Below are 25,422 nucleotides of genomic sequence, written 5' to 3'. Positions count from 1 at the left end.
TCGCCATTTTGTCTCACCCACCACCAGGGGGCGCCGTACACCCCGTGCGCATGCTCAGGGGGCCAGCCAGGCTCGCGCAGCGCGCACGCGCACCGGCCGCCCCCCCCTCCGCCGCGCAGGCGCGCTGCAGCCCGGTCGGCGGCGGCAGGGACAAGATGGCGGCGTCCTCCCTGTGCCGGGCGGCCGGGCGGGCCCTGGTGCGCCGCCCTCACAGCGTGGGTGGCCGCGGCCGGCGGGGGTGCGGCGGCTGGGAGCGGGGCCGGGAGGCTCGGCACGGCACGGCACGGCTCGGCACGGCCCGGCGGTGCGGTGGGGGCGCGGGGCGCAGCGCGTCTCCCGGCCGGGGAAGGTCACGGGGACGCGGCGGGGCCCGGCGGTTAGCGGGGGGTGAGGGCTCGGAGTGAGGGCTCGGGGTGAGGCGGCAGCGCCCGGTGTGGGCGCGGGGCAGCTCCTCGCACCCGGCTTTAACCACTCGTGGGCCTAGGAGAGGCTGCTCACTTGTAGTCTGCGTCCCGGAGGTTTGCTTTAAGAGGGGAGTTGGTGTTTGCGAGTGACGGCTGCCTTTCCTCTAGGCACCCTTACTGACCTTGACGAGGAACCGAGGTGCCGCCACCTACGCGCAGACACTCCAGAATATTCCCGAGACACAAGTCACCACTCTGGACAATGGCCTCCGTGTGGCTTCAGAGGAGTCTAGCCAGCCAACGTGTACGGTAAGGTTAACATAGGTTCAGGACTTGCTTGAAACAATCATCGTTATCTAATATGTTCCTGATTTTCCAGAAGTGACAAGCAAGCATTTGAACTGAAGTTTCTGACAGAGACCATCCCAATTCTCTTTGTTAATTGGTCAGAGTGATATAGCAGTAGAAAGCCTGGCCAGGCTTTGTGCAAGTCTATAGTCAAGCTTTCATGCTCTACCAGTTTCCTCAGCTGTACAGTTTTTACATGAAGATAGTCTCGTATGCGACCAGTGACCAACCAGAAATAGTTGTATCTTTAGCAAAAGTTTCAAATGCTTTTGTTAAGCTGCTAGGTAAAAAGACTAAATGCGTGCTGGAAACACTTGCTGGTGCTTGTTTCTTTTTCAGTGCTAGTAGTGGAGTGGACTGCTTTTCCCTCTGTTATATTTGTGGTGTGAGGCTTGAACATGTAGTTTGTGTTCTTTCCTAATATGTGTGCTTGATGCCTTTGCTGTTAGGTGGGCGTGTGGATCGGGGCGGGGAGCCGCTATGAAAATGAGAAGAACAATGGGGCCGGTTACTTCGTGGAACATCTGGCATTTAAGGTAAGTTTAAGGCAGTGTGCTAGGTCTGGCATAGGACTTCATGGAGGCAGTGTTCTAGATGTTTGCTGACACGTTAAGCTCTTGCTTTTGGGGGCTCTAGGTGTTAAAAGGGACTGTAAATCTGTTCATATGAATCCCAGAGACTTTGCACATAGTATAAAGATAAACGTAAAAGGACTTCTACTCTATATGGTGTTCTTCGTTTGAATATGCAGCAACTTCTGAACATACATGAACTAAAGCAGCTCTTATTTACTAGCTGGTATTTCCCACCATAAAGGAAAAAACTTGTGAGTAACAGGTAAGACTGAACCTCTGATGCTGTGGTTCCTTACTATCCCAGCTGCTACCTGGCACGCTCATAAGATTACAAAGCACGTTTCTTTAGGCTAGCAGGCAGAGCTGAAAGCAGCGTTTCATTATAGCCATTTATTCGTCTTTGGCTTTGTTAGTGGATCAGCAAAGTTTGGAGACTACACCTCTTACTTTGCTAATAAAGTGTCTGCTGGGCAGGCCTAGGACAAAAGGCATCTGAACCTGGGACTTGCTGACTCAAATCCAGTCCACACCATCGCAGGCAACTGCAGCATCTGGTTTGCTCCTTAAGGGATGAGCTATGTTGTAGAAGTCATTTTCTGCTCCTGTTCTGGCTTCCTCAGAATATTTCTATTTGAATAGCTAGAAACCTGCTTCTTATTTGCGGTGTTGGCTTGTTCTTGGTTTGTTTGCACTGATGTGATCTTCAGCTACTGTTATACTTTGGCATACGTCTTCTCCTTCCCTGTTGGGTTTCAGATGGTGTTTCAAAATATATTTCAGTCTACCTTTAGCTAGAGTAAACAAACCAAGTTCTAAATCTCTTGCTTTCTGTACTTGCTCTTGGCTTTATGAATCAAATGACAGCTTTTATTGTTTTAGGTCTTTATTGTTCTTTTTACTGGTTTAGTTCTGCCCCTGGGGAAATCTGTTCGTTTCATAATTGTGTATTCCTGCTTTCTTTTAGGGCACAAAGAAGCGTTCTTGTGCTGCCTTTGAGAAGGAAGTGGAGAGCATGGGTGCTCACCTTAATGGGTACACCTCGCGTGAGCAGACTGCCTATTACATAAAAGCCTTGTCCAAGGACATGCCCAAAGGTAGGGTGGCAAAGTTAAGGAGGTTAAGGATAAAGCCTTGTTTCTCCCCCACCAGCATACTTTCTAACAATTGACCAGGCAGTGAGGTTGTGGCTGAGCAGTAAATTTGAGGTTCTAGTTGGCAGTTGCAGAGAGCACTGCCAAAAAATGGTGCCTCAAGGCTTCAAGCTCACTTGTTCCTAAAACCAGCTTTGCAAAGCTCTTGTGTCAGTCTGCACTGTATGCCAGAAGGGAGGAGGCGTGGAGTGGGGATTCAGTAGTGTGTGGATTTATGGAGCTGAGAAAATAAGGTCAGCAACAACTACTGTGTCAGGAGTGCTCAGTGCAGCTTTTGCAGGTGTTGCCTGTGCTCTGTACTGCCGTGTGCAGGTTCCTGTTTGCATCAGCTCTGTCCAGAGGTGGTGATTTGAGTCAGAGCTAGTGTAATTCCACTGTAGATGAGGACCACACCATAGCTGTCACCAGCCCTCTGCAAGAGCTCAACTTGTTTCTGCAACAGTACCTTGTTTCTGATGTGCTACAGCTTCCGTGTTTGTTACTTGCTTTGTGCTGGTAGTGGCACTTGACAAGCTGACTTGGAGATGTTTTCATGCTAAAACAGGGATGTTTTTCCTTCTCTGATGCTGTGGGAACGGATAGTACTCCTGACTGTTACACAGTGGCCCCACCCCAGCATGGTTTCTTTCCCCCCTTTGTGTGTCCCTGCTGCCTGCCTGCCTTTTCTCCTTTCTGCACCGGGTAGCAGTCAGGCAGCAGGATTGCTAACACAGTGAATGTGTTGCAGTGGTGGAGCTTCTGGCTGACATTGTGCAGAACTGTGCGCTGGAGGAGTCTCAGATTGAGAAGGAACGTGGCGTCATCCTGCAGGAGATGAAAGAAATCGACAGCAACCTGACGGATGTTACCTTTGATTACCTTCACGCCACTGCTTTCCAGAGCACTCCCCTGGCCCACACTGTCGAGGGGACCACGGAGAACATCAAGTGAGCAATAGACTGGATGCACTGCACAGCTTGTGGGTCCTGTCCTGGCGTTACTTCTGCTTCTCAGTGGTGATGTAGCTTCATCAGTAGTGTTGGCCACACAAGGAAACCAGTCCAGGGGGTGTGCAAGGAACAAATGGTGTTGTACACAGAGGTCTGTGCCTGTGGGCTACTCATTTTGTCCTGACTGTGTTTTCTCCCTTGGTGCTGGTGGATGTGTAATGCTGCACACGTTCTTCTGTAGAATTCATCTTCAGGCAAGATCTGATGCTGGTAGGGCCTGGATGAACCTTTCCCCTTACTTTAGAGAGATTAAGAGCTGGGAGTGCTCATTAAAGCAGTGGCCTTGAGCATATGCACCTGTTTGGGTATCGGTAGCCCAGTGGCCACAGGTTGATACTCTCTAGTCAGTTGGAACTCTGTCCTTAACTTTCCCTTTTGACCGCCTGTTTCCATTCTCTGTGCTGTGGGATTAGAGTACAGGGAAACCAGGCAGTGTAGCTGAAAACAGGCAGTACAGTTATACTTCTAAAAAGTACTGATACCCTATAACAAATAAAATCAACGTCACTGCTGTCTCTGCGCTGCGAACTAAGCCTCTCGTCCCTCCAGCGCTGAGAAGCTGATGTATTAGGTCTCTCCGTGTGTTTTCTAGGCATCTGACTCGGGCGGATCTAGCTTCATATGTTGAAACTCACTTCAAGGCACCTCGTATGGTCCTGGCAGCTGCTGGAGGTAAGACCTAGATCCTTGTGGTGCTGGGAAGCCTGTTTGTTGTTTGTTGTTTGTTTTTTTTTTTAATGGAGCTGTTTAAAACTGTACACTTCTCTCATTGTTGCCAGGTATTTCCCACAAAGAGCTGGTGGATGCAGCTAGGCAACACTTCAGCGGGGTGCCCTTTGCGTACAAGGAGGATGCTGTGCCTGTTCTGCCGCGCTGTCGTTTCACAGGGAGCGAGGTAAAGTTGTTCTGGTCCCTAACAAGCCGATGTTGCCAAACTGTTGAATGGATGTGAAACCAGCTATAGGTGTCTCCGAGGAGAAAAATCTGTTCGTTTATCTCAGAAGCTGATGATGCAGTATCTCAGTAGTGCCCTCACGTTCTGTTCTTTAGGCTTGTTGTCACAACGTGTTGCGTTTTAGATAGAAACAAAAATCACGCTAAGAATGTGAAGCTATTGCTTACATCATCTGTTGTAAAACTTGTATTGGAGCAACTGGGTTGTGTGCAGTGATGTCAGATGATTTTCACTGGGATAATATCAAGCCCTCCAATTTCTCAACCTGGCATTGCAGCAGCCTGCAGACCAAACCAGTGCTCATTCAGTTCTCCCCTGCTCCTTGGTGACGTTACAGATCCGTGCCAGAGATGATGGTCTGCCCGTTGCCCACGTTGCTCTTGCTGTGGAGGGGCCCGGATGGGCTGATCCGGACAACGTTGTCCTCCACGTGGCTAATGCCATCATCGGGTGCTACGACCGCACATTTGGAGGTGGCAAGGTGAGAGACCTGGGGATGTGACAGGGAGAGCCTGGAGCCTTTTACTGTGAAATACTGTGGAGACCCTGGGGAAGGTGCTTTGTGGGAGGCTGTTGTGGTTAGCTTCCAACCATGAAGTGATAGGAATCTGGAAAATAGGACAGGAGTATAGTCGAGGCTGGTCCAGGACAGTTCTTGAGATGCAATGCTGGGAGATGAGTTGAGCCTTCTCTGCTAAGTTCGGAAGAAATTCAGGCGATGAATTCTCAGCAGCTTTTCCTGCCTTCGTGAGCTGACCAGTCAGTGGGGATGGAAGCAGGGCAGAGAAGTCTGTATTCTCATGGTGCAAGCGTGCCTTGCAACTGTAAAGCAGTTGGAACTTGTTTAAAACCCACTGTTACATCTGTTCTTGTCTATAACTTGTTTTGTCTGCATAACTGTGCTAACCCCTGCTGAGAGGCCTTGTACTTGCCATGTTCTCCCACTCCTACGCTGCTATGTATACCAGCCCCTCATCTGCTGCTGGGAAGGGAAATGATTTTGCTCTATGGACTCTTAGGCCATTGTGTGTGACTTTTCCAACTGTTACCCTCATCTGTTGACCACCTGAGGGGCCTAAATTAAGCTCTCCTTTGAAAAGCGTTACACTCCGTCATGTCTGCGGTCTTTGTGAAAGCAGCTCAGCTGGAAAGAATGTGAGCTCTGAGGAAGCTGTCAGATTGAAGCGGCTGATGGTATCTCCTTATTTACAGCATCTGTCCAGCAGGCTAGCTGCGCTTGCAGTGGAGCATAAACTCTGCCACAGTTTCCAGACATTCAACACTTCCTACTCTGATACTGGCCTCTTCGGTTTCCATTTTGTTTCTGATCCTCTGTCCGTAGATGATATGATGTTTTGTGCTCAGGGCGAGTGGTAAGTACAACTTTGGCAAGCATTTCTGTTTAAGATCTGGTTTTCCTGTAGGAGATTGAGCTGGTGGAGGTCATGTTAGGTCCTCAGAGTGCTGTGTCTGTGTGAATGTCTCGGTAACTCGCATTCTGGTTGAGTGATCCTGACAGTGCTTTCTGTAATCCTCAGGATGTGACTTGTGAGGAGCTAGTTTGACCCCTTAGGGTTCTTCAGGTCTTTGGCTCGTTGCTTCCACATATTAACACTGAGGCTTTGGTTCTTTATATCCAAGTGAGACCATTCCTTAGAGACGAGGCTCCCCTGGGTGCCTAACAGATGCAGCTCCATTGTCCTGTTAAGTCTGAGGGAAGCCGGCAGAGTCCCTGCCTTCCGAACGGCTGTGTTGTGACCGATGTGTGCCGTGCTGCTGGAGCCATGCCAGCGTTCAGGGGCCTTCTGCCGGTCCGGCTTTATGCTCACACATCCCAGTGGTGGTTCAGGGCTACATCTGAGATTCAGAGCCGAGACGAGCCGTGCTGCGTATGGAGCAGATGGAGCTAGCCCTTGCCCCAGAGACGTTGCAGTTGGCAGGGGAGAAAGGGATTTAGCAGCTGGAGTCCAAACAGGCTCTTTAGAACTGCCTCATTCTTTCAGCGTCAGTTTCCATAGCAGCTTGCTGTGTTTGGGAATAGCTGACACGCCTTTCTTCTCCTGAGATAGCTTGCTGCTGTGCCTGGTGGGCAATCCAGAGTCAGCATCAGAGCTGTTTAGACCTCTGTGAGTGTAGCTCAGCACGTGACTGCTGGCTGACGTTCCCCACCTGTGAGCTTGAGTTCTTTCTCTTGCCTCCTGCTGTTCATTGCTTCCCCAGTTCTTAGCTGCTCTGCAGTGGCCAGGAATGAATCTCAGGCCTGCAAGACGAGTGGTGTTAGTAGCTTATTTCTGCAGAGGCTTGGGAAAGGGAGGAATGCTTTTCCTGTTTGAGTACACAGACATCTTTAACAGCTTTGATGGTCATCCCATCTCTTCTGCAGGATGCGTCTGTGCACTAGCACCACAGAGTCAGAGGTGAAGAGAGCCAAGAACTATCTCCGAAATGCCATGGTAGCTCAACTGGATGGTATGTTCTGGTTTATGGATTGACCACTGTGCAGCTTTCAGAGGGTTAACCACTGATGTCTCTAGTGGGAAGCAGGAGCTCTGCTAGGTGTTATGGTACTACTAGTAAATGCTGTGCAAAATTCCCTTTCCCCTGCTCTTTGTTCTTCCTCCCACGTTATCAAAGTAGCTGATCACAGCCTGTTGTGCTCCAGGCTAGCTCTGACTCTGTAAACGTCTGGTCATTTTCTTGCTGCGAGTGAATAATCATTTGCATGCTGCTTGGTAAACTTAGAATTTGAGATCTGCCAGCTGGTCTGCTTTTGCAGTAACACTTTGGAGACCAGGGAGAATGTCTGTATTGCTTAGTTTCTGTTGGAGCTGCTTGGTATAGTAACGATGACCGAGACTTTTTTAGAACCTGGTTAACGGCTAGAGTTGCTTCTGTCTGCTTTGACTCACGATCAGTCTGTGAAATTTGAGAAGTGTTTCTGCTTTGCTGACAGTGTGATATCTTCAACATCTAGGTACTACTCCGGTGTGCGAAACTATTGGAAGCCATCTCCTAAACTATGGACGCCGTATCCCTCTGGAGGAATGGGATGCCAGGATTTCTGTAGGTATCCGTTTGTTCTGCGTGGGTGTCCTGAGCACACTTGGCGTTGCTGGTTTCTGGCCTTAATTTACCACAGCAGTGCAAGGTTTACTTGTCCCTTAGACAAGCTGCCTGGAGCCCAGGCAGTCGTCTCGCTGATAGGAGTACATTAGAATAGCTGGCTGGTGTATCGTGTCCCTGTGGCTGGATCCAGCCCATACCAGGAACAGTGCATACAGCTGTGTTAAACAGCACAACTAGTCCCTCTGACAGCTTCCCTAGATGTGAAGCGGTAATCTAGTTTGTATAATTCTGTTTGCACCATCTAGTCTGTGTAATTCTGCAGCCATTGTATCCCTTGGAAGGCTTCAGGTTTTGGACTGCCACATCTTCTGTACCCTCAGAGGAATGCGCTGTGTAGAACATGAGCCATCCTTGCAGACAAGGGCTAGACTGTTGGTACAGATACCTCCCAAGAGTCTGACAGCGTGTTTTTAATGATCTTGATATGTCATGGCAATAGTAACTTCCAGCTTTGAGAAATGTAAGTCGTTAATTGCTTGTTTGTTACTCATTAGGCTGTTGATGCAAGAATGGTGAGGGAGGTCTGCAGTAAATACATCTATGACAAATGCCCCGCGCTTGCTGCAGTTGGTAAGTGACCAGGCACGATAGCCCAAAAAAAAAGAGGTGGTCAAGAGCTGAGCGGAAGCGAGGTACAGGCACTTCTTACATGTCTGTTCTGGCCTCTTAACCGCTCTGGTTCTTTGCTGTTACCCTCCTACATCTGAACATGAGGTGTGCCAAGGCACGTCTGCCAGGAGATCAAAGGTGCAGGTGATGGAGGCGCAGTGGCAGTGAGCTGCTGGCTGTCCTCCCACCCCTGCTCCCTGTGGAGCTGTGACTAAGACTGGGAGTCCCGCAGCTGGGCGTGGGCCCGGAGGTATCTGCCAGGTGTCCTTACCCTGGGGTCACGGTGGTTTATGTAAGGGAAGTGAAGGGGCCCGATTCTCTTGTGCTGCTCTGGCATGTCTGTCTGGCCAAGGACAAATTCCTCTCGGGAAACCTGCCTGAGCAGCTCAGCTCCGCTCCGCTGCCTTCTCCTTCCTGTGCGTTGTGGATTCCCCATCTCCGTGCAGCTGTTTCGTCTGGGCCTTCAAAGTGGAGCAGTGCAAAGGGAAGCAGTGGAAAGGGGAAAGGGTTTTTTGAAACCATCTCCCGATGGAATGAATTAGTCAAAATCTGTGTGACTTGGTGGCTCCCTGTATGTGAACCTACTCTGAGGAAACCAGTAAGGATTTTTATGTCAGGAGATGGCATCTGCCAGTTTCCCTGATTTAGGTTTGAGCTGAAGTTGCCTGTTTTTGTGCGTAGCTGCTCTGGATTGTGAGCGCAGTCTGCTCTGCCACCATCTGCTTCAGAGTCATGCAAAATCACACAGTGATTTTAACTACAACTCCAGTGATTAACTTGTTCTGCTCACTCAGGTCCCATTGAACAGCTCTTGGATTACAACCGTATCCGCAGCGGCATGTACTGGGTCCGTTTCTAGGACGTGTACCTGCTGGATGGAAATAACGAAGCTGTGGACCATGACAAGGCTCCCGGCGTTGTCTGACTCTGAATGTCTTGTGTACCGGGGCAAGGAGGAGTCCCATCAAAATGGCTGTCTTCTCGGTATTAAATGTATAATAAAAAAATAAACATATCCTATGCGGAGTTGGCTCTGCTGGATGTAGACCATGTCTTGCTGGGCCGTGTGTGTGAGCATTGTTAATTTTGTCAAACTGGTGAGGTAATGGACCAGGAAGTCTTGGTTTGTCAGGGCTCGTGCTAGAACCCTGTCTGTCTGTCTGCACCCTTCCCTCTGTCCTGAGCTGGCTCTGTCCTGCCAGGCCAAGGCCCTTGCTTTAGGCAGGTTGAAGGAACTCTGTTCCTTGGTACGAGACTGCTGAGGTAGCTCTGGCCAATTCCTCTGTGCCCTTCTGTGGAGTGGCAGCATGGTCAGGCTGGGGTTGTGGCATTCCTGTTTGTGCAGACCTGAGAACGAAGGGCCCTATCTGAGAGGACTTCTGTGCTCTCCCTACCCCTTGTCAAGGGGATCAGAATGCATCTACAGAAAGGTTGCCATCTTCCTGTTCCCTGGGGTGTGCCGGTAAACTCCCGAAAGGACAGCTTGTGTAATGTCTCTCCTTGATCACTGTCAGGTAAAACTGGCCAGCTGGGCTCCCATTACCTCTTTAAATTGATGGTGATCCGCCTGGCCTCGCCTGATACTGCCTCGGTGCAACTGAGGCAGCTATCTAGCAGAGTCAGCTCCAGCTCCTCGCAGCGTCCTGGTGCTAGACAAACACCTTTCCGAAGCCTGTACTGGGACATGGTACCTCTCATCTTCAGTTTCTTGGGTAGCTGAACGGCAGCTCAGTGACAAGCAGGGACTGCTGTGGAGCTGGTTGGTGTTTGTCTGCCCGTTCCTCCCGCAGGTGAGAGATGAGCCTCCGTCCACTCAGTCAGTCCCACCAATGCAATAGCTTAGAAGCTGTTGGCTGAAGTGTGGAGTGACTTGTCCTATACCTGGAAGATAATCTCTGAGCGCTTGAAAGAGCTCTGCAGCCCTTTCTGCTTTGTCTGGTGGTGGTCTGGTGGGTGCTCCCGTGCCCTGCCTCTGGGAAGCTGGAACGTGGAACTGAAAGCAGACAGGATGAAACAGAGCAAGGATTTCAGAGAAAAGCTTCCCGCCAGGTGGCACTAGTCTGTCACAGCTACACCGGGACGCTGCGAGGTGCTCCTCTAATTCTCGTCTTTGGAACAAATCTCACAGGGATTCTCTTTTAATTTCCAGGTGCTGTCCTGACAAGTGGGATTTAAAAATAGTGTAAAAGTTTCTAAGAGTTAGTCATTGCACTTGAGACTAATCCAGTGTACTAAATCATTTGTGCTGAATCTGGATTCTTGATGAGAGAGTCAGTGTGTCTGAACTCATTGCGTATACTAGGCAAGTTTGAAACTGTTAAATGTTCTTGATGCAATTTGGATTTAACTATCATCGCAAGCTCTGGCTCGTTGTAAGTGCGCTGAGGGCTGAAAAACTAAACAAGCTCATTTACGCCTTAAGCCTCGTGGAACCAGTAAATGGTTCTGTCTTGGTTTTGTGATCGCAATTAGACTGTAATCCTGTCTTCCATTGCTAGATACACTTTTACTCCTCGGTGAGCTTCCAGGGCACTTTACAGGTGGTGGGAAATACAAGGAAAGGAAGGCATGCATCCTTGCCTCAGCATTTCCTACAAGTTTTCTCTGCAGGTATCTTGGTCGTTGTATAATTCCCCAGCCCCTCCTGAACTACTTTGTACTGAGGAACAGATTCAGCCCCCTCTGCAACCGTCGCTTTCCAGAGTGCTGTGTTTCTGTGCAAAAAGGGGCAGGCTGCACAGGGCAATGTGCTCCTGGCGCTTCAGCGAGGACTAACACCCAGAGGACACGCTTCTGCAAGGGTGGCTGGGTTATGCAGCACCAGAAGGTATTTTCTTAGATGCTCTTATCCATGCAAAAATCTGAGGATCTGGGCTGACGTAGACTAGGAGCAGTGCCCTGGTGAGAAGCGTTGGGTGCTGTTGGGTGTCCGCTAGCTGCTGGGGGTTGCTGGCTGAGCAGTGCCGTGCCCTCGCGTTTGTTGGCATCTTCTGGCTGCAGCTCCCGTGGCACTTTGCCTTGCAGTGCCTGTTGTGTTTGGGTGCTGTGGAAGTCTGTGCTTCCAGAAACACGGGCGTCGCACCAACTTCAAGAAGCGCGAGGTTTGTGGTGCCACACAGGTGATATTTTCCCTGGTAAACAGCCTTTGCAAGCAGCCAGACCGGGGATCTGGGAGGTGAGGAGGGGAAACCCGTTCAGGAGTCTGGAGTATTAGTGCTTGGCAAAGTTACCCTCACGCTGAGCCTTAGTGAGGGGCTTGGGAAGCATAAAGTTCGTGCAGAGTCGTCAGGTATTTGGCAGCCGAGCCACTCAGTGCTGGAGGAAGCGAAGCTCTAATCTAGTTGGCAGGTCTCTTGCTGTTTGAGCTGTAGGTGTGTGGTTTTGTTCCTCCATCAGAGCAGCCTCGGTCCAAGGGAATCCAAACTGGGAAACGTCTGGCACGAAGGAAGTGTCTTACCTAAATGATTTTCCTGAACCTTGAAAAAGTGAGATCCTTTGCTGGAGCTCTCCCCTCCCCTTCCTGTGGTTGCCTCTGCCCAGCAAAGGGCAGTGGCAGTGCCAAAGGAGGGAGTTGGAACCATCCCTAGAACAGGGCAATTTCACTGAAACTGGAGATGGCCTGGGTGACCTAATAAATCTGTTTCCTAGCTGCCCAGACAATGCAGGATTGTTCAGCGGGGCTCTTTGACCAGTCTAGTTTTCAATGGCTTAAGTGTTTTATTTTGCTACTTCCCTTGGAAGGTTAGTTGGGATCCCATTAGCCTGCGCCGATAAACCTAGTTTGGTGTACGAATTGGCCTTTGCTCCCTCCCCTTTCGCACAGCGTTAACTGTCTCATCCTTTCTGTGTGAAGTTCCCTCTTTGAAGCTTACACCCTCTGCCTACCTCTAGGCAATCGTTTTCCCTCCCTGACACCTTGGCTCCCCCTCTCCTGGCTGGAGGAGAGGAAGCCTTGGAAAGGAGGATGCTGTGCGTTGCTGTGCACCCTCGTCCACGGCTCCGTAAAGCCACCCGCGCAGTACTTCAGCGACTTTCTACCACGCGGAGCTCTTCCAGGAGCATAAAATCCAGCAGCGAAAGCGGGGAGCGCTCATTAGAGACTTGTGCTCGGGGTCTCCGCAGGAAGAGCTCTCGATGCCCCCAGCACCGGGTTGCGGGGCCGGGGCAGATGCTCAGGGTGGGTCTGCCCGTGGAGCAGGCAGCCCCTTTGATATGTGAGCTGCTCGTTTGGGAGCCGGGCGCCTGCCAAGAGCCGGGCCGCAGCAGCCAACTGTCGGTAGTTGCCTCACCTGAACTAATTACCCCCCCCCCCCCACCTGGAAAGTACAGTTGATACTAATCATAGGTGCTGAGCCAAGCCTGTCCTCAGGGGACCAGGGAGCTGCGGAGAGGCTTTCACACAAACATGACTTGGAGCCATGCCTCCCGTCGGTGCCAGCGAGCTTCTGGGAGGAGAGCCCTCAGCCCTCCGGGCCTGGTTCCCTACCAGCTCTCCTGTTGGGGCCAGTGGAGAATCGCTGGGGGCGCAGTAGGTGAGCGGGGTTTGCAGGACGGGGTAGAAGTGCGGCTCTGCTGGTGCTTTGTGTGGCCGCATCCGCGTCCTGCTTGAACCCCTTGGTGCAGGGATGGAACCGAGGCAGTGGCGTGGCTGCGACCGGGGATCTGCTCCCCAAAATATCCTCTGTGTGATGTGTTTTGCTCAGAGGAAGGCTTAGTTTTCCTTACGAAGAAGTGTCACCACAGTGGGGCTCAGTGTTACTGGTGTGAGGATGGTGCCTGGTGCCTGGCAGGCTCTGAGGCTTGGCCTGCCCAGGCCTCCTGCGCTTCTCCTCGCCCCTCTGTGCGACGTGGGGCCTGTGCACGCCAGGAGGCAGCAGTATCTGGATGCGTATCCAGAAATCCGGTATGGAAACGGCTCATCTAAAGCCTTAGTGCATTCATCGCTCGGAAAAGAAGCGGACAAAGGGCCCATCCAGGCCTGACTGCCAGCGACAGCCGTCCCAGACGGGTATGAGATTGAGTGGGGCACAGTGACGGCACCGGTCCTCATTGTCTCCGCTCTTTCTTCCACAGCCTGTGTGGAAGGGGACGAGACTGAGCGCTGGGCATCCTCATTAAAAGCTGCCTTACCCCACACGCCACCCAAAGAGGATGAGTGGTTCTCACTTTTCCATGTGTCTCCTTTCCCCTGCGTGTTTTCTGGATGCGCTGAATCACCCGCATGAGCCTCCTGCGTGCTCGCTGAGCCTCTCGCGTGCTCCTGGATTATTTAGGGCTCCGTACACTATTCTGGCATGAGAATTACATAGCACAGACCACACAAGGACAGCAAAGGAAGTTGGAGCGAACGCCACATGACCTGATTTGAGCGAGGCTAATCGTGTAATTAAGACGCTGGAACAGGAGCCCGAGCACTCGAGCGCTGCTCCTGGTTTCTCCAGGAGCCTCCAGTGGGACGTGGAGCCTTTGGCTTGTCCGGGCACCGCTTTGTCCAGAGGGATGGCGACATCCAAAGCGTGATAGGCAAACGGAGCTGCTCTGGGTGCCCTGCCCTCAGCACGGTGATTCAGGTGGGCGATGTGTTTGTAATACAGTGCCAGTGCTGGGCGCTATTTCCGACTGATGTGTTCGGAGCAGGCACTGGGATAAAGCTGTGAAGGAAATGTGCTGCCTACCCTTTATTTGCTACCTTTAGGTTAAGAGTGAATTGATACTTTTGGGGGGTTGGCTGGAGGGGGGTATTTTTTCCTGCATTATTTGAATAACGAAGATTCACCTAGGGAATTAACATCTGTGCTGCTTTGAGACTTAGGATTTGATGTATATTCAGCCTCAGAAAATTGACGTTCTGACCTCTGTGTACTACTTCACGGTGCACAGATTCATGTACACTAAAATTGTCACCTCTCCATCTAGATCGCGTAGCTCTTGAGCGCTACTCGTAGCCATCAAGATGTGGACTTTGACGAATCTTTTACCAATCAGGGCTGGAACAAGTTTCCAGGTACAAGGAGCTGTGAGACAATGATTCCCCATGGACAGGGGGCCGGGCCTCCTCAGGGGAGGCTGGGGGAGGCGAAGGCCCAGCCTGAACGAGGGCTGGCACTGGGAGGGCAGCAGGGACGGAGCAGGAAAGCTGGCTGTGCCGTGGGGCAGGGAAGTGGCCAGGGACAGGCAGCAGCGACTCGGGGAACTGGAGCGGCAGGCAGAGCCCAGCAGCTGTGTCCCCACAGAGAGCTGCTGCCTCGGCTCGCCTGGCATGGAGGAGCACCTTGGCGTGCCGAGGAGACTTCCAGGAAGAGGAGGCGTGCTCCAGCCCCGTGCGTGTCCTGCGCCTGGGCTCCACGTGGCAGCTCTGCACTTCCACCCCCTGTCCCTGCGCCGGCTGCCGCGAGGCTGAAGGTCCCTCTGTGCCCAGCTGCGCTCCGCTGCGGCTCTCCTGCTTCCCCTGTTTACAGACCTTCCAGATGTGCCGCGCTTGGCCGGAGCCCCCGTGACATGGGAACACAAATATCTCCTGTCACTGCCCCGCACGCGCGGCTGTGGCTCCCAGGTGAACTTGGCTTGGTTTGCCGAGGAGGACGGGGGGGGCTGAGGGTCCCGGGCTGGTGGCTCCTGAAGCTGGTGGGGATCCAGGGCGCAGGATGGACAGGAGGAGGGACGCCGAGGTGCTGGAGGAAAGCTTTCTGCAACCAGCTGGAGCTCTGACAGCCCTGGGTTGTTCCTCTGGGGTCGACCTGCTTGGGTGCAGACCTTGTCCGTGTCCTCCGCAGGAGGGTGACGGAGCTGGCCGCGGAGGTCCTTGCGTGAGCCGCGTGGCCGGCGGCCCCGTGCCATGCCGGTGACGCAGCCTCCTGCTCGCGGAGATGTGAAGTCATCTCGGATGGGTCCGCGCAGGGGAGGAGTTCCCATGGTGACAGACAGCGATTCGCCCCGGCGGGGCAGGGCGGATGTTTTGTCCTTTTTCTTCTTTTCTTCTGGAGTCGGGCACCCAGCCAAAGAGCCGAAGGAGCAATGGCACAGCCTCTCGGGGGAGAGCGCTGAGGACAAGTCTGGTCTCGTGAGCTGCACAGATCCCTCCGGAGAGCAGTCCCCCTGCGCCCAAGCAGCGGCCCCGCAGGCAGGGCTGCTCCCATTCCCGCAGCCCCCGTCCTCTGACCCCAGCAGGGCCGCGGCCAAACCTGCACCATCCTTCCCTCGGCTGCTGCAGGAAGCACGGCGTTTGCAGCAGACGGGCTTGCTGCTGGGGTCCGGTGCCGGTAACTGGTGTGACTGGTACGGAAAGGCACAACGGCACCGTGCGGGTAAAGGAGCTTGGTAAAAGTGCCTTCACCCAAGGCGTGCTTGGAGATGTCTCCTTCACAAAAGTCTCTGCCCTGGGCTCTCCAGCGGTGCGTGCCCCTTTCTGGGCCCCTCTCCACCCAAACGCGTGCCAGTGCCTGCCCGCCGGGCTGTGGTGTCCCCCCTCACGTCTCCCGCCGGTGATGCTGCACGGGGGGGGGGCCCTTGTGCAAGGAGCAGCCAAGCCCTGGGCAGAGCGGGACGGGGGCTCTTTTATGAGCGTTGCCAGAAATCCGTATTTTAGAGGGGCGTGGGGTGTTGGTGCAGATTGTGAAACATTTTAATAGACACAGAGAGGAAGCGTTGAGCAACTACCCCGTCCTCCCAGCACTTAGATCTGCATCCCGGACTGGAAAACGGGGAAATTAGAGCAGGATTATCCCAGAGGGAAGGACATGCAGGAGAGCGGCGTTTGGACGAGCTCTTGTGTGTTTCCAGAGCAGGTCCCCAGCAGTAAGCGCCTCAGGCCTCTGCTGTTGTTTGAAGGAAGGACAAACACTCAGAGCCACGTGAAACCATGGAGCCCCTCCTCGAGGAGCTGCTGCTTGCTGCTCGGCTGGCAGCACCCGGGGCACAGCCGTCTTCCCACCGCTCATCCCCCTGCCCAGCGAGCAGCCATGTGGCAGGGGTCTTCTCCTCCCTCCCAGGTCTGTGGGGTCCCACGGCCACCTTTGGGGTGGGGAGAGCTGTTTTCTGGGCCCTGATGGGGGGGAATAGCTGGGCACTGGCTGCTCCCCGCTGCAGGGCTTGGAGGAGGAGGGATGGAGCAGCCACGGCCACGCGCTGCTGTAACAGGACACAGGGGTGCTGCAGGAGACCCAGCCTGGCTCCGTGCGGCCCGCAGCAGTGCCGTCCTTCTGCCCCGTGTCCCGCTGCCGGTGACGGTGCCCCGGGGACCGTCGGCACGGGGCAGGGCGGTGCTGGCGTGCGCGGGAGCCCGGTGCCGGCGGGCACGGCCTGTCCCAGCCGCCCGGCGTGTCGAGTCACGCTCAGCGCATCGCGGCCGCGCTCCTGCATGCCCTGCGTGTGCCGGGGGCTGGCGGCTCGCCCCCCCCCCCACCCCGTTCTCCTTCTCCTTCTGCAGGCAGCTGGGGGAAAAAAGTGCTCTGCTCTGCCAGCTCCAGCACCGCGGATGGGTCCCCATGTCCCTTATCGTGCACAAAATCACCCCAGTGGGTGCTTGCAAGCACCCAGCAAGGGCTTGGCAGTCCCAGCTGTACTGGAGTGCCCCCAGGGCAGGCAATTTGCTGCTGCGGAGAAGTCTGAGGTTTCGTTCTGGGGCTGCACGTAGCGAGGTGTGCCAGGCTGGCTGGGGACGTGCGCCCCACGGCACCGTCAGCTCGGGGAAAGGCAGCACCGGCTCCGTGCAGAGGTGCTGGGGGAGCTTTGCTGCACCCAGTCCCTGCGGTCCCCCCCTGCCCCACATCCCCATCCCTGTGAACAAGTCGGGTTACTTTGCAGAGCCCGCTCCCTGCTGCGGGTGGGGGCTGCGGGGCCGGGAGCGGAGGGGAGCAGCCTGTGCCCCAAGCTGGATTCCTCTGGGACGGGCCAGGCTGCGTGGGTGGTCGCTCCCTGCAGCGTGGGCACGTCCCCTCCTGGGACACTTCAGCCCCTGCCTGCTCCCACCCTCCCTGTGCCCCCCCAGCCCCAGCAGCCTCTCCGGGCGTCCCCACGGCTGCCGGCACCCCCCCGAGACCCCTGCGGGAAGCAGCTGGTGACAGCTTGTGACACTGGGATCCTCCTGCCCCGTGTGGCAGCTGCCCCGCACACAGATTGTTGCCAGCGCCCACTGCTCTTGTCCCCACTGTCACCCTCCCTTCCCAGCACCCGTTGCAAAGCACCGCTGGTGCTCAGCGGGACCATCGCAGGCTCCCATCGCTGCTTGGCTTCCCCTCCCTCGCTGTCCCGGAGGGCCGGCACAGCCCACGCCTCTGCGGTCAGCCCGACCGGGGCTGCTTTATCCCTCCTGACTCAGCCACGGGGGGGTCACATCCCCGCGCTGTCACCGCTCCCTCCGTGAGCCCCGTCCACGTCGGCGGCGGGGGCTGGCCGTGGTCCAGCGCAGCTCCGTGAGAGGTTGGTGTGCGGCAGCATCTGGGCTGCAGCCTCCAGACACAACAGTTTATGGGCAGGGACAGGCGTCCCCTCTGCTGCAGCCCTGGGGAGCCCTGACACGGGCATACGGGGACCTAAACGGGGCCACGTCTCCGTTGCCCTTCACCCACATCCCGGTGCTGCCCCCGGGGTGCCCATGACCCCACAAACGGGTGCATCCCTCATCCCGCAGCCGCTGGGCAGGGAGGGGGCTCTCCGTCTGCCACCTGAGCGGCAACACCAGGCGGGGCGCGCCGAGATGCCCCCTCGGGCATGGAAGAGCTGTGCCCGGGGTTTGCTGGGGGGGGCCGGTGCTGGGAGACATTCCTGGAGCGTGTCCCAACCAGCCCCGCCACGGGCGCCTTCCCCTGCGGCCCGGCCAGCTCCTCCTCCCCGCGCTGCTTCCCCGCTCGGTGCCAGCCCCGCAGCCCCCGTGGCCCCTGCTCACGAAGCCCCCAGCACCCTGCTGGGGGGCCGCAGCTCTCCCAGCCCCGTGCACCCAGCCTCGGCCGCTGGAAGCCGAGCCCCGAGCAGCCCCGGTTCAGCCTCGTCGTGGAGCCAAAAGCCCCAAATCCTGCAGCGTGTGAACACAGGGCCGTGGATAGGGTGGGCAGAGGGGCGCAGCTGGCTCCGCGCCCTGAGCCTGCACGGCCCCATCCAGCTGTGCCGCGTGAGTCACTAATCCTGGGGCTGAAACTTCACCTGGGGCTGCAGAAAAGAGATCTGCTCTCGCTTCCCACCACGCGGCGGTGAGGCTGCCTGCCTGGCGTGCGTGGGGCAGGGCAGGCTCCGCTCCGGTGCTTTCCGTGTGTCTGCTCTCAGACCGGTGCCCGGCGGGCAGGGGCGAGGGGCTGGGATTAGGAATAGGGTTGGAATTAGGGTTAGAATTAGAATTGGAATTAGGGTTGGAATTGGGGTTAGAATTAGAATTGGAATTTGGGTTGGAATCGGGGTTAGAATTAGGGTCAGCCTTGCACATTTTGATCAACGCAAGCGGAGGGGGATCCACGTGCTCCCCTTTGGGGCCAGCCCAGCTGCGAGATGGGGAACCCCGGGCGTGGGCTGCAGGAGCAAGCGCTGGCTGCGAGCCTGCGTGGTTTGGGAAAGGACCAGCAGCCTTCTAGGATGATCCCAGCGGGGCTGTGGGGCGCAGGCCAGGCCGGGGGCTGTGGGGACGAAGGCTGGAAGGAGGCAGGGAGCAGAAAGCTGCGTGGGGCTGGTGGGTGCAGGGTGCAGGGGCTGCCTGCAGCAGGGTCCTGGGGGGGGGGGGGAAAGGGGCTCGCGCACCCCTCGGCAGCCCGAGCAGCGTGAGTCACTCGCACCTGGTGCTGCCCCTCCACGGAGGCAGATTCCTTCCCCAGCCCTGGTATGCGGGGCGCGCCGCCAGCCCCTTGTGTCGCAGGTAGGGACGCCCTGATTTTGGGGTCCCGTGCGTGTCCCCCTCCTGTGTTAACACACAGGGGATGCTGCTGGTGAGTTGGTCCCCGTGCCAGCAGGGCTTGCTGGCCACCCTGCACCGGTGCCGGCCACGCTGCCGGGGTTGGGGCAGCCTCCGAGCATCACCCCGTGTGCCAGGGCGACCCCGAGCCGCCCGTGCCCGCTGCTCCGCCAGCGCCGGGCCCGGGGCCAGCCGCGGAGCCCTTGGCAGCCCCCTCGGCTCCCTGTTTAACGAAGCCCCTTGTCTAATTGGGACAGGCCGCCCTGCCTTCATTAAGTGAGCTCTGGCGGGAGGAGGGTTTGGGGACGGTCTTGACCAGGGGATGCCGGACCTGCGGCTGGACCCACGGGCGTGGGCCGGGCAGGGGGAAACCCGTGGCCACGGTGGTCTTTGGAGCAGTTTGGCCAGGTTTTGGGGCCGGGGCTGGGGCCCAACGAGGGGATGGCTGATGAAGAGGAGGGGATGCGCTGCTTGCTGCGCCTTTAAGAGGAGAGGGGGCATCGCCGCTCCTCCCCTGCTTGGGAACAGCCTGTGCCTGGGAAAGTTGCCTGCAGCCGGCCCTGGAGCATCCTCGCTGGGTGGCAGGTGGCCCTGTCCCGGGCCCCCAGCTGCGAGGCGGCCCCGGGGACCCCCTCGCCACCCGCAGGAAGATGCCCCTGGAGCTGCCCGCTGCCCCCCTGCAGTCAGAGGGGAGCCCCTGGGCCACTGTCCCCAAGTGGGGCAGCGAGGGCACAGGTACGTGCGGCATTGGGGGAGGTTGCACGGGGCACGGGGTGCCCATCGGCCTGGGTACGCCTGGGTAGGAACAGGCACCAACGGGAAGATGGGGTCTCATGAAGGGCATCCATCAGGGCAGGACCTGAGCCCAAACCCTAATGTGTGGTCCTGCGGTGGGCAGGAGGTGAGGCTGGGGCACCAGGGTCCCCCAGAGCCAGGTCCCCCAGAGCCAGGTCCCCCAGCCTGCCCACCTTGCTGGGCATCCTCTCGCTTTGCCCCCTCCCACCAGCTGCAGATGCCCTGCTGGGGGCTCTCCAGCAGCTTTGGGGCAGCTCTCGGCCGCCAGCATCCTCTGCCCTTTGCACCAGGAGATGTGGGGCAGGAGGGACCCCGCGGCTGGCTCCAGGGCAGGCGTTTGAGCCCCCCGGGGTGACCACGGGCTGTGGCACAGATCTCCTGTGGCTGGTAAGGTCCTGGCCAAGGCCCTTCCAGGAGAGCTGTGCCCAGGCTGCCACAACCCTGCCCTCTGCCAGGGTGCTTCCCGGGGCCGGTGCCCCCCAGCAGCTGTCCCACAGCTGTCCCCACCACCCTGGGACCAGCCGGGATGGAGATGCTGGGAGGAAACGGCTTTGAGCCCCTCCAGCTCCGCACTGGGGCTGCTGAAACCCAGAAAAAAAACCTTCGGGGGGGGGGGGGGGGCTCACCCCTCCCGGCCCGGCTGCGGGGGGGTCGGGCGCGGCGGCAGGGGCCTGTTCCCATTGCTCCTTCCCCGATCCCGGGGCATTTTGGGGTGGAAAACGAGAAAAAAAAAAGCCGCCTTCCTCCCCAAATTCCCCCTGCGCCCCCGCCCTCCCAAGGGAGCGGGTGGGAAAAGCCCTGTTTTTGGGGGGTAGGCGGGACGGGGCGGGGGCCGTGGCTCCCCCTCCGTTGCCCCCCCCCGGCGGCGGCACCGAGCTCCGGGCCGCCCCGATTAAAGGGGGCGGGAGCGCCGGGGGCCGCCTGCGCTCGGCTCGGCACGGCTCGGCTCGGCACGGCTCGGCTCGGCACGGCTCGGCACGGAGCGGCACGGAGCGGCTCGGCACGGCGCCCCCGGGAGGAGGTGGGGGCTCGCAGCCCGCAGGCTGGGTGCTGAGGGCGGGGGGGACACCGGGGGGGTGCCGGGGGGGGCCGCGGAGGACGGGCTCTGCCTCCCGCTGCCGGGGTTCCCACGCTGGCCCCGCGGAGAGGTGCGCGGGGGGCTTGGGCATCCGAGGGTCGTCACCTTTCTCGTGCCTCCTGCGCTCGGACGGGTCGTGGTGGTGTCCCACGGGGCCAGGCTGGGTGCAGTGCCCCGGTGCGGGGTCGGTGCTGTGCACCCCAGCACCCCTAACGTCTCCATGCCCAGCTGGGAGCGCAGGAAGCAGCGGGGTGTGGGTGCTCGTGGGCACCCCACGTCCCAGCACTGCCGTTCCCGGGGTCGAGCACCCCGCTTGTGCCACCCCGCCGCAGGCAGGGTGCGGGGTGCCGACGGGCAGGAGCAGCGGGGCGAGCGGCACCGAGGCACGGCGAGGCTGGGAAGGCGCGCGGCAGGAGGCAGCGGGACGGGCCTGTGGAGGCAAGAGCCCGAGCGCACCCTGCACCCTGCCTGGCAGCCTCCCGCCTGGTCTGGGCACCATCCTGCTGGTCCTGGGCACCGGGCAGCGAGCGGGGCCACAGCCGGGCCCAGATGGGTGGCACGGGGAGGGCTGGAGCGGGGCCAGGCGCTGGGCATGCACGTGGCTGTGCGCTCCCACGCGGGGCTGCTCCCTAACGTGGTTTTCCCCACGGATCAGCTTTCCCATCCGCTGCCTGCTCATCCTGCCCGCATCCTGCAGCAGGCAGCTCTGCAGCTCTCCGTGTTTGTCATTTATTGCATTTTACTTCTTTTTATTGCTTCTGCCCCACCCGCCCAGCACCGCCGTGCCCAGAGGCGGGGGGCAGTGGCGGCAGCACCCTGTCCCCGCTGTCCCGCAGGCTCCCACGATGAGTGGCCGGCTCCTGCTCCTCGCCGTGCTCCTGGGCCCCCCGGCTGTCGTGGCACAGAAGAGGAGCCAAGGTGGGTGCTGAGCGCCGGGCACCAGGCTGCAGGGGGGCAGAGGGGCCCGGCTTCTACTCCCTGAGGGCTCTGCAGCACCCCAAGCCCTTGAGCTTGGGCACGGGGAGTGCTGTGGAAGGGGCACCGGTGTGATGTGAGCACAGGGATGGGGGACAGGTCCGGGGGTCCCGTGCCGTGGGGTACCCGGGGTGCCAGCCCCCCTCCAGCCATGAGGAGGGGGCAGGTGCCCTGAGCACCGGTGCCGTCCCGCAGTGGTGTGCGAGGACGTGCTGGAGGCCGACATCGCCTTCCTGGTGGACGGCTCGTCCAGCATCGGCAGGAACAACTTCCGCGCCATCCGCGCCTTCATGGAGGACCTGGTGGCACCCTTCGTGCACGCCGTGGGCGAGAAGGCGGTGCGCTTCGCCGTGGTGCAGTACAGCGACGAGCCGCGGTGAGCCATTTGGGACACGGTGTGGGGCTGGGGGACGGCAGGGCTGGGGGGTGACCTGTCCCCCTGTGCCCCCCAGGGTGGAATTCACCTTCTCCCAGCACGCCAACGGCACGGGTGTCCGGAGGGCCATCCAGCAGCTGAGCTACAAGGGTGGCAACACACGGACCGGTGCTGGCCTTCGCTACATCTCTGACAACTTCTTCGGTCCCACACATGTCCGGCCTGGGGTCCCAAAGGTACACGGGGGGGCATTTGGGATGCCCCAGGGGGTGCACGGGCCTGGGCTGAGTCTCATGGCTCTCCCCTGGCCCTGCAGATCTGCATCCTCATCACGGATGGCAAGTCCCAGGATGATGCTGAGCAGTCGGCCGTGAAGCTGAAGAGCCAGGGCATCAAGGTCTTCGCCGTGGGTGAGCGAGTCCCCAGCGTGCCAGCTGCTGCCCCGACCACCGGGTGAGGGGGGCTCCCAGTGGGGGCTGGGGTTTCCGCCCTCACCCGCTGCCCCCGACCCCCCCAGGGATCAAGAACGCCGACGAGAAGGAGCTGGTCCGCGTGGCCTCGGTACCCACCGACTTCTTCTTCTACTACGTCGGCGACTTCAAGCTGCTGGGCACGCTGGTGCCGCTGATGACGCGCCGGGTGTGCACGAGCTCCGGGGGCACCCTGCGCACCCTGGGTACGGGACCCCCTGCGTCCTCCTCCGTTTGGGATGGGGCTGCTGGCAGAGCTCGCTACCGCTCTGAGTGCAGCTGCCGTGGTGCTGTGATAAAACCCTCATCCCCATCCCTTGTGGGTCGGTCCCCCCTGGGGACCTCGCCGCCCCCGGGGACTTGTCCCCCACAGACGGACCAGGCCACGCTGGCCCCTCCAACCTGGAGATCCTGGAGCGAGGCCCTGACCTTCTGCGCATCCGCTGGACCCCGGCCAGCGGCCCCGTCACCGGCTACAGGGTGCAGCACGTCCCGCTGACGGGGCTGGGGCAGCCCGTCGTGGCCGAGAGGCAGGAGGTGAGCCCCGCGCCGGCTTGGGGTCCCCAGGGTCCCCTGCCTGGCCTCGGGGTGACTCTGCCCCTGCCCAGGTGAGCCTGGGCCCCCGGGAGACCAGCGCTGTGCTGCGGGGGCTGCGCGTGGGGACAGAGTACCTGGTCACCGTCATCGCCCAGTACGCCAACAGCGTCGGCGAGTCGGTGTCGGGCCGGGCGCGCACCCGTGAGTACCTCTTAATTCCCCTGAGTACCCGTGGGTACCCCTGAGCGCCCACCGGGAGGCACGGTGGGGCCCAGGCAGGCGCTGGGTGCCTGCGGTCCATGGGGGCTCATCCCCGCCCCCGCGCGTCCCCAGAGAGCCGTGCCGGCGTGCTGGATTTCCGCGTGGTGGAGGCCGGAGCGTCCTTCCTGCGCCTGGCCTGGCAGCCCGGCCCCGAGCCACCGCAGGGCTACGTCCTCAGCTACACCACGCAAGGTGAGGGGACAGGTCCCCCCCCCACGAGGGGACGGTGCCACCCGGACCCCCTTGGGTGAGCGGTTGGGGCGTGCGCCAGGACTGCGGCGAGCACACGGGCGTGCACACGCGTGCGTTCGGGCGGTGCTCGTGCCCCAGCTGCGGGGCGTGCGGGGATCGCAGGCGCACAGGGGCTGGGTGGGGGCTCCCGCACCCCGAAGCTCCAGGCAGGGCCCTCACCCCGAAGGGCTCGGGGCACGCTTCTGGGCGCTCGTGACCCACGGGCGCACGTGGGGGGCGGGCGGCGGACCCCCACCCCGGCCGTGCCGCTGCACCTGGCGGGCCCTCCCTGCCCCCGGGTGCTGCAGTGCCCGTGCCTGGCCCCCGTCCCAGCCTCGCCCTGTGCTCCCCACCCCTGGCACTGCCTGGCATCCCCAGGGCGAGGAGCCGGCCCGCAGACACCCCTTCCCTGCCGGGCCCGCCACGGGCCGTGTCCCTGCCCCTGCTCATACCCCTCTGTGTCCCCCTGCAGGAGCAGCCCAGGGCGAGGAGAGGAGCCTGGGGGCCGGCGCGCTGTCAGCCACCCTCAGCAACCTGCGCCCCGACACCGAGTACGTGGTGACGCTGCGGGCACGCCACGCGCAGCAGCCCGCGGCCACGGCCACCCTCACTGCGCGGACACGTAAGCACCGTGCGCCCGTCCCCAGGCGTGGCAGTGGCAGGGGGCAGCGGGGACAGCTCCTCAGGTCACCTCAGGGGCCCCCGGGGGTGGATAGGGCTCCTCCCTGGCCTGTCGCTGCCTCCGTGGTGAGGGGTGAGCACGGCTGGTGGCTGCGGGGTGATGCTCTGAGCCCCTTCAGCTCCTGGCGCACCCCTTCAGCTCCTTCGCAGCTTTCTGGAGGTGTCTCCACAGGAGCTTTCCCCCAAGTGACGTAAAAATGGGGATGAAACCCCCCATAGTTTCTTGTTTAATTCAAGTCCTGAGCTTTCTGGGAAGAAACGGCGGTTTCCACAAGGGAAGAGGGTGGTGAAAGCATCTCCGGGCAGGGCTGGGGATGAGGCCCTGGGGAAACACCTTTTGAAAGCCTCCAACTTTGGCAACCCAACCCCTTCAGCCGCCCCAGCCAGCCTTAACCCGCAGAAAGCATTCCAGGCCCTAAAAGCAAGGCGCTGGGGGCCCGGCACCGCCTGCTCGGGAGGGGAGCTCTGCGGGGCGGTGCGGCACCTGGGGGCGCAGCGCTCTGCGCCACCCCAAACCAGGCGGTTTTGCGAGGAAAGTGGTGCTCGGTGCCACCACCCACGGGTACGACGGCCGCATCCCGCCCGCAGAGCGCCCGGCGGGCGTGCAGCACGTGGCCGTGCACAACGTGTCGGCGCAGAGCATGCTGCTGGCCTGGCAGCCCGTCACCGGTGCCACCGGCTACCGCCTCTCCTGGGCTGCCCTCGCAGGTAGGTGCCGGCCCCAACCCCGGTGTCCCCGAGGGAGGGAGGGGGACGGGAGGGCAGTGGTGGCACCGGCGCTCCTCCTCCTCCAGCAGGGCAGGACCGGCGCAAGGTGGAGCTGGACGCCAGGCAGACGTCGCACGTGCTGGGGGGGCTGCAGCCCGGCACGGACTACGTGGTGACGGTGGCCCCGCTCTTCGGGCAGCTGGAGGGGCCCGCGGCCTCCGTCCGGCAGAGAACGGGTACGTGGTGGGCTCGGCCCCTGCTCGCCGCTGGCTTCTGGCTC

At 59.2% G+C, this 25,422-nt stretch overlaps 2 protein-coding genes across 11 annotated transcripts in view; both read left to right on the top strand.

Moving 5' to 3' along the window:
• The first annotated feature begins 58 nt into the window (after positions 1-58).
• Positions 59-9,209, top strand: UQCRC1 (ubiquinol-cytochrome c reductase core protein 1). 2 transcript variants are annotated; one of them, XM_048072493.2, is made up of 13 exons: positions 59-215; positions 573-713; positions 1,202-1,288; positions 2,292-2,421; positions 3,206-3,404; positions 4,060-4,139; positions 4,247-4,362; positions 4,760-4,903; positions 5,635-5,795; positions 6,806-6,891; positions 7,397-7,485; positions 8,043-8,118; positions 8,952-9,209. In XM_048072493.2, exons 1-13 carry the CDS (start codon positions 156-158, stop codon positions 9,014-9,016), a joined length of 1,434 nt encoding a protein of 477 aa, XP_047928450.2. In that variant the 5' UTR covers positions 59-155; the 3' UTR covers positions 9,017-9,209. The 2 variants fall into 2 exon arrangements, with proteins under 2 accessions (XP_047928450.2, XP_047928460.1); XM_048072503.2 differs by having other exon boundaries at positions 83-197.
• A 10,346-nt stretch (positions 9,210-19,555) lies between these two features.
• COL7A1 (collagen type VII alpha 1 chain) overlaps positions 19,556-25,422 on the top strand; it is a 28,816-nt gene continuing 22,949 nt past the window's right edge. For 6 of the 9 annotated variants that reach the window (XM_067002836.1, XM_067002835.1, XM_067002833.1 and 3 more), the window contains exons 1-12: positions 20,720-20,846; positions 21,740-21,821; positions 22,074-22,254; positions 22,331-22,490; positions 22,571-22,664; positions 22,772-22,930; positions 23,098-23,261; positions 23,333-23,462; positions 23,595-23,714; positions 24,226-24,375; positions 25,023-25,142; positions 25,229-25,378. In XM_067002836.1, the coding sequence (XP_066858937.1) occupies positions 21,749-21,821; positions 22,074-22,254; positions 22,331-22,490; positions 22,571-22,664; positions 22,772-22,930; positions 23,098-23,261; positions 23,333-23,462; positions 23,595-23,714; positions 24,226-24,375; positions 25,023-25,142; positions 25,229-25,378 (1,501 nt within the window). In that variant the 5' untranslated portion in view covers positions 20,720-20,846; positions 21,740-21,748. Of the gene's footprint in view, positions 19,766-20,699; positions 20,847-21,739; positions 21,822-22,073; positions 22,255-22,330; positions 22,491-22,570; positions 22,665-22,771; positions 22,931-23,097; positions 23,262-23,332; positions 23,463-23,594; positions 23,715-24,225; positions 24,376-25,022; positions 25,143-25,228; positions 25,379-25,422 lie in introns of those variants that run through there. The other 3 variants (XM_067002838.1, XM_067002837.1, XM_067002832.1) reach the window with 3 other exon arrangements.

Source organism: Anser cygnoides, chromosome 10 (assembly GCF_040182565.1).
Source record: "Anser cygnoides isolate HZ-2024a breed goose chromosome 10, Taihu_goose_T2T_genome, whole genome shotgun sequence".
Lineage (NCBI taxonomy): Eukaryota > Metazoa > Chordata > Aves > Anseriformes > Anatidae > Anser > Anser cygnoides.
The sequence above is the reverse complement of the archived record's forward strand: the minus strand, read 5'-3'. Positions and strand labels throughout refer to the sequence as shown.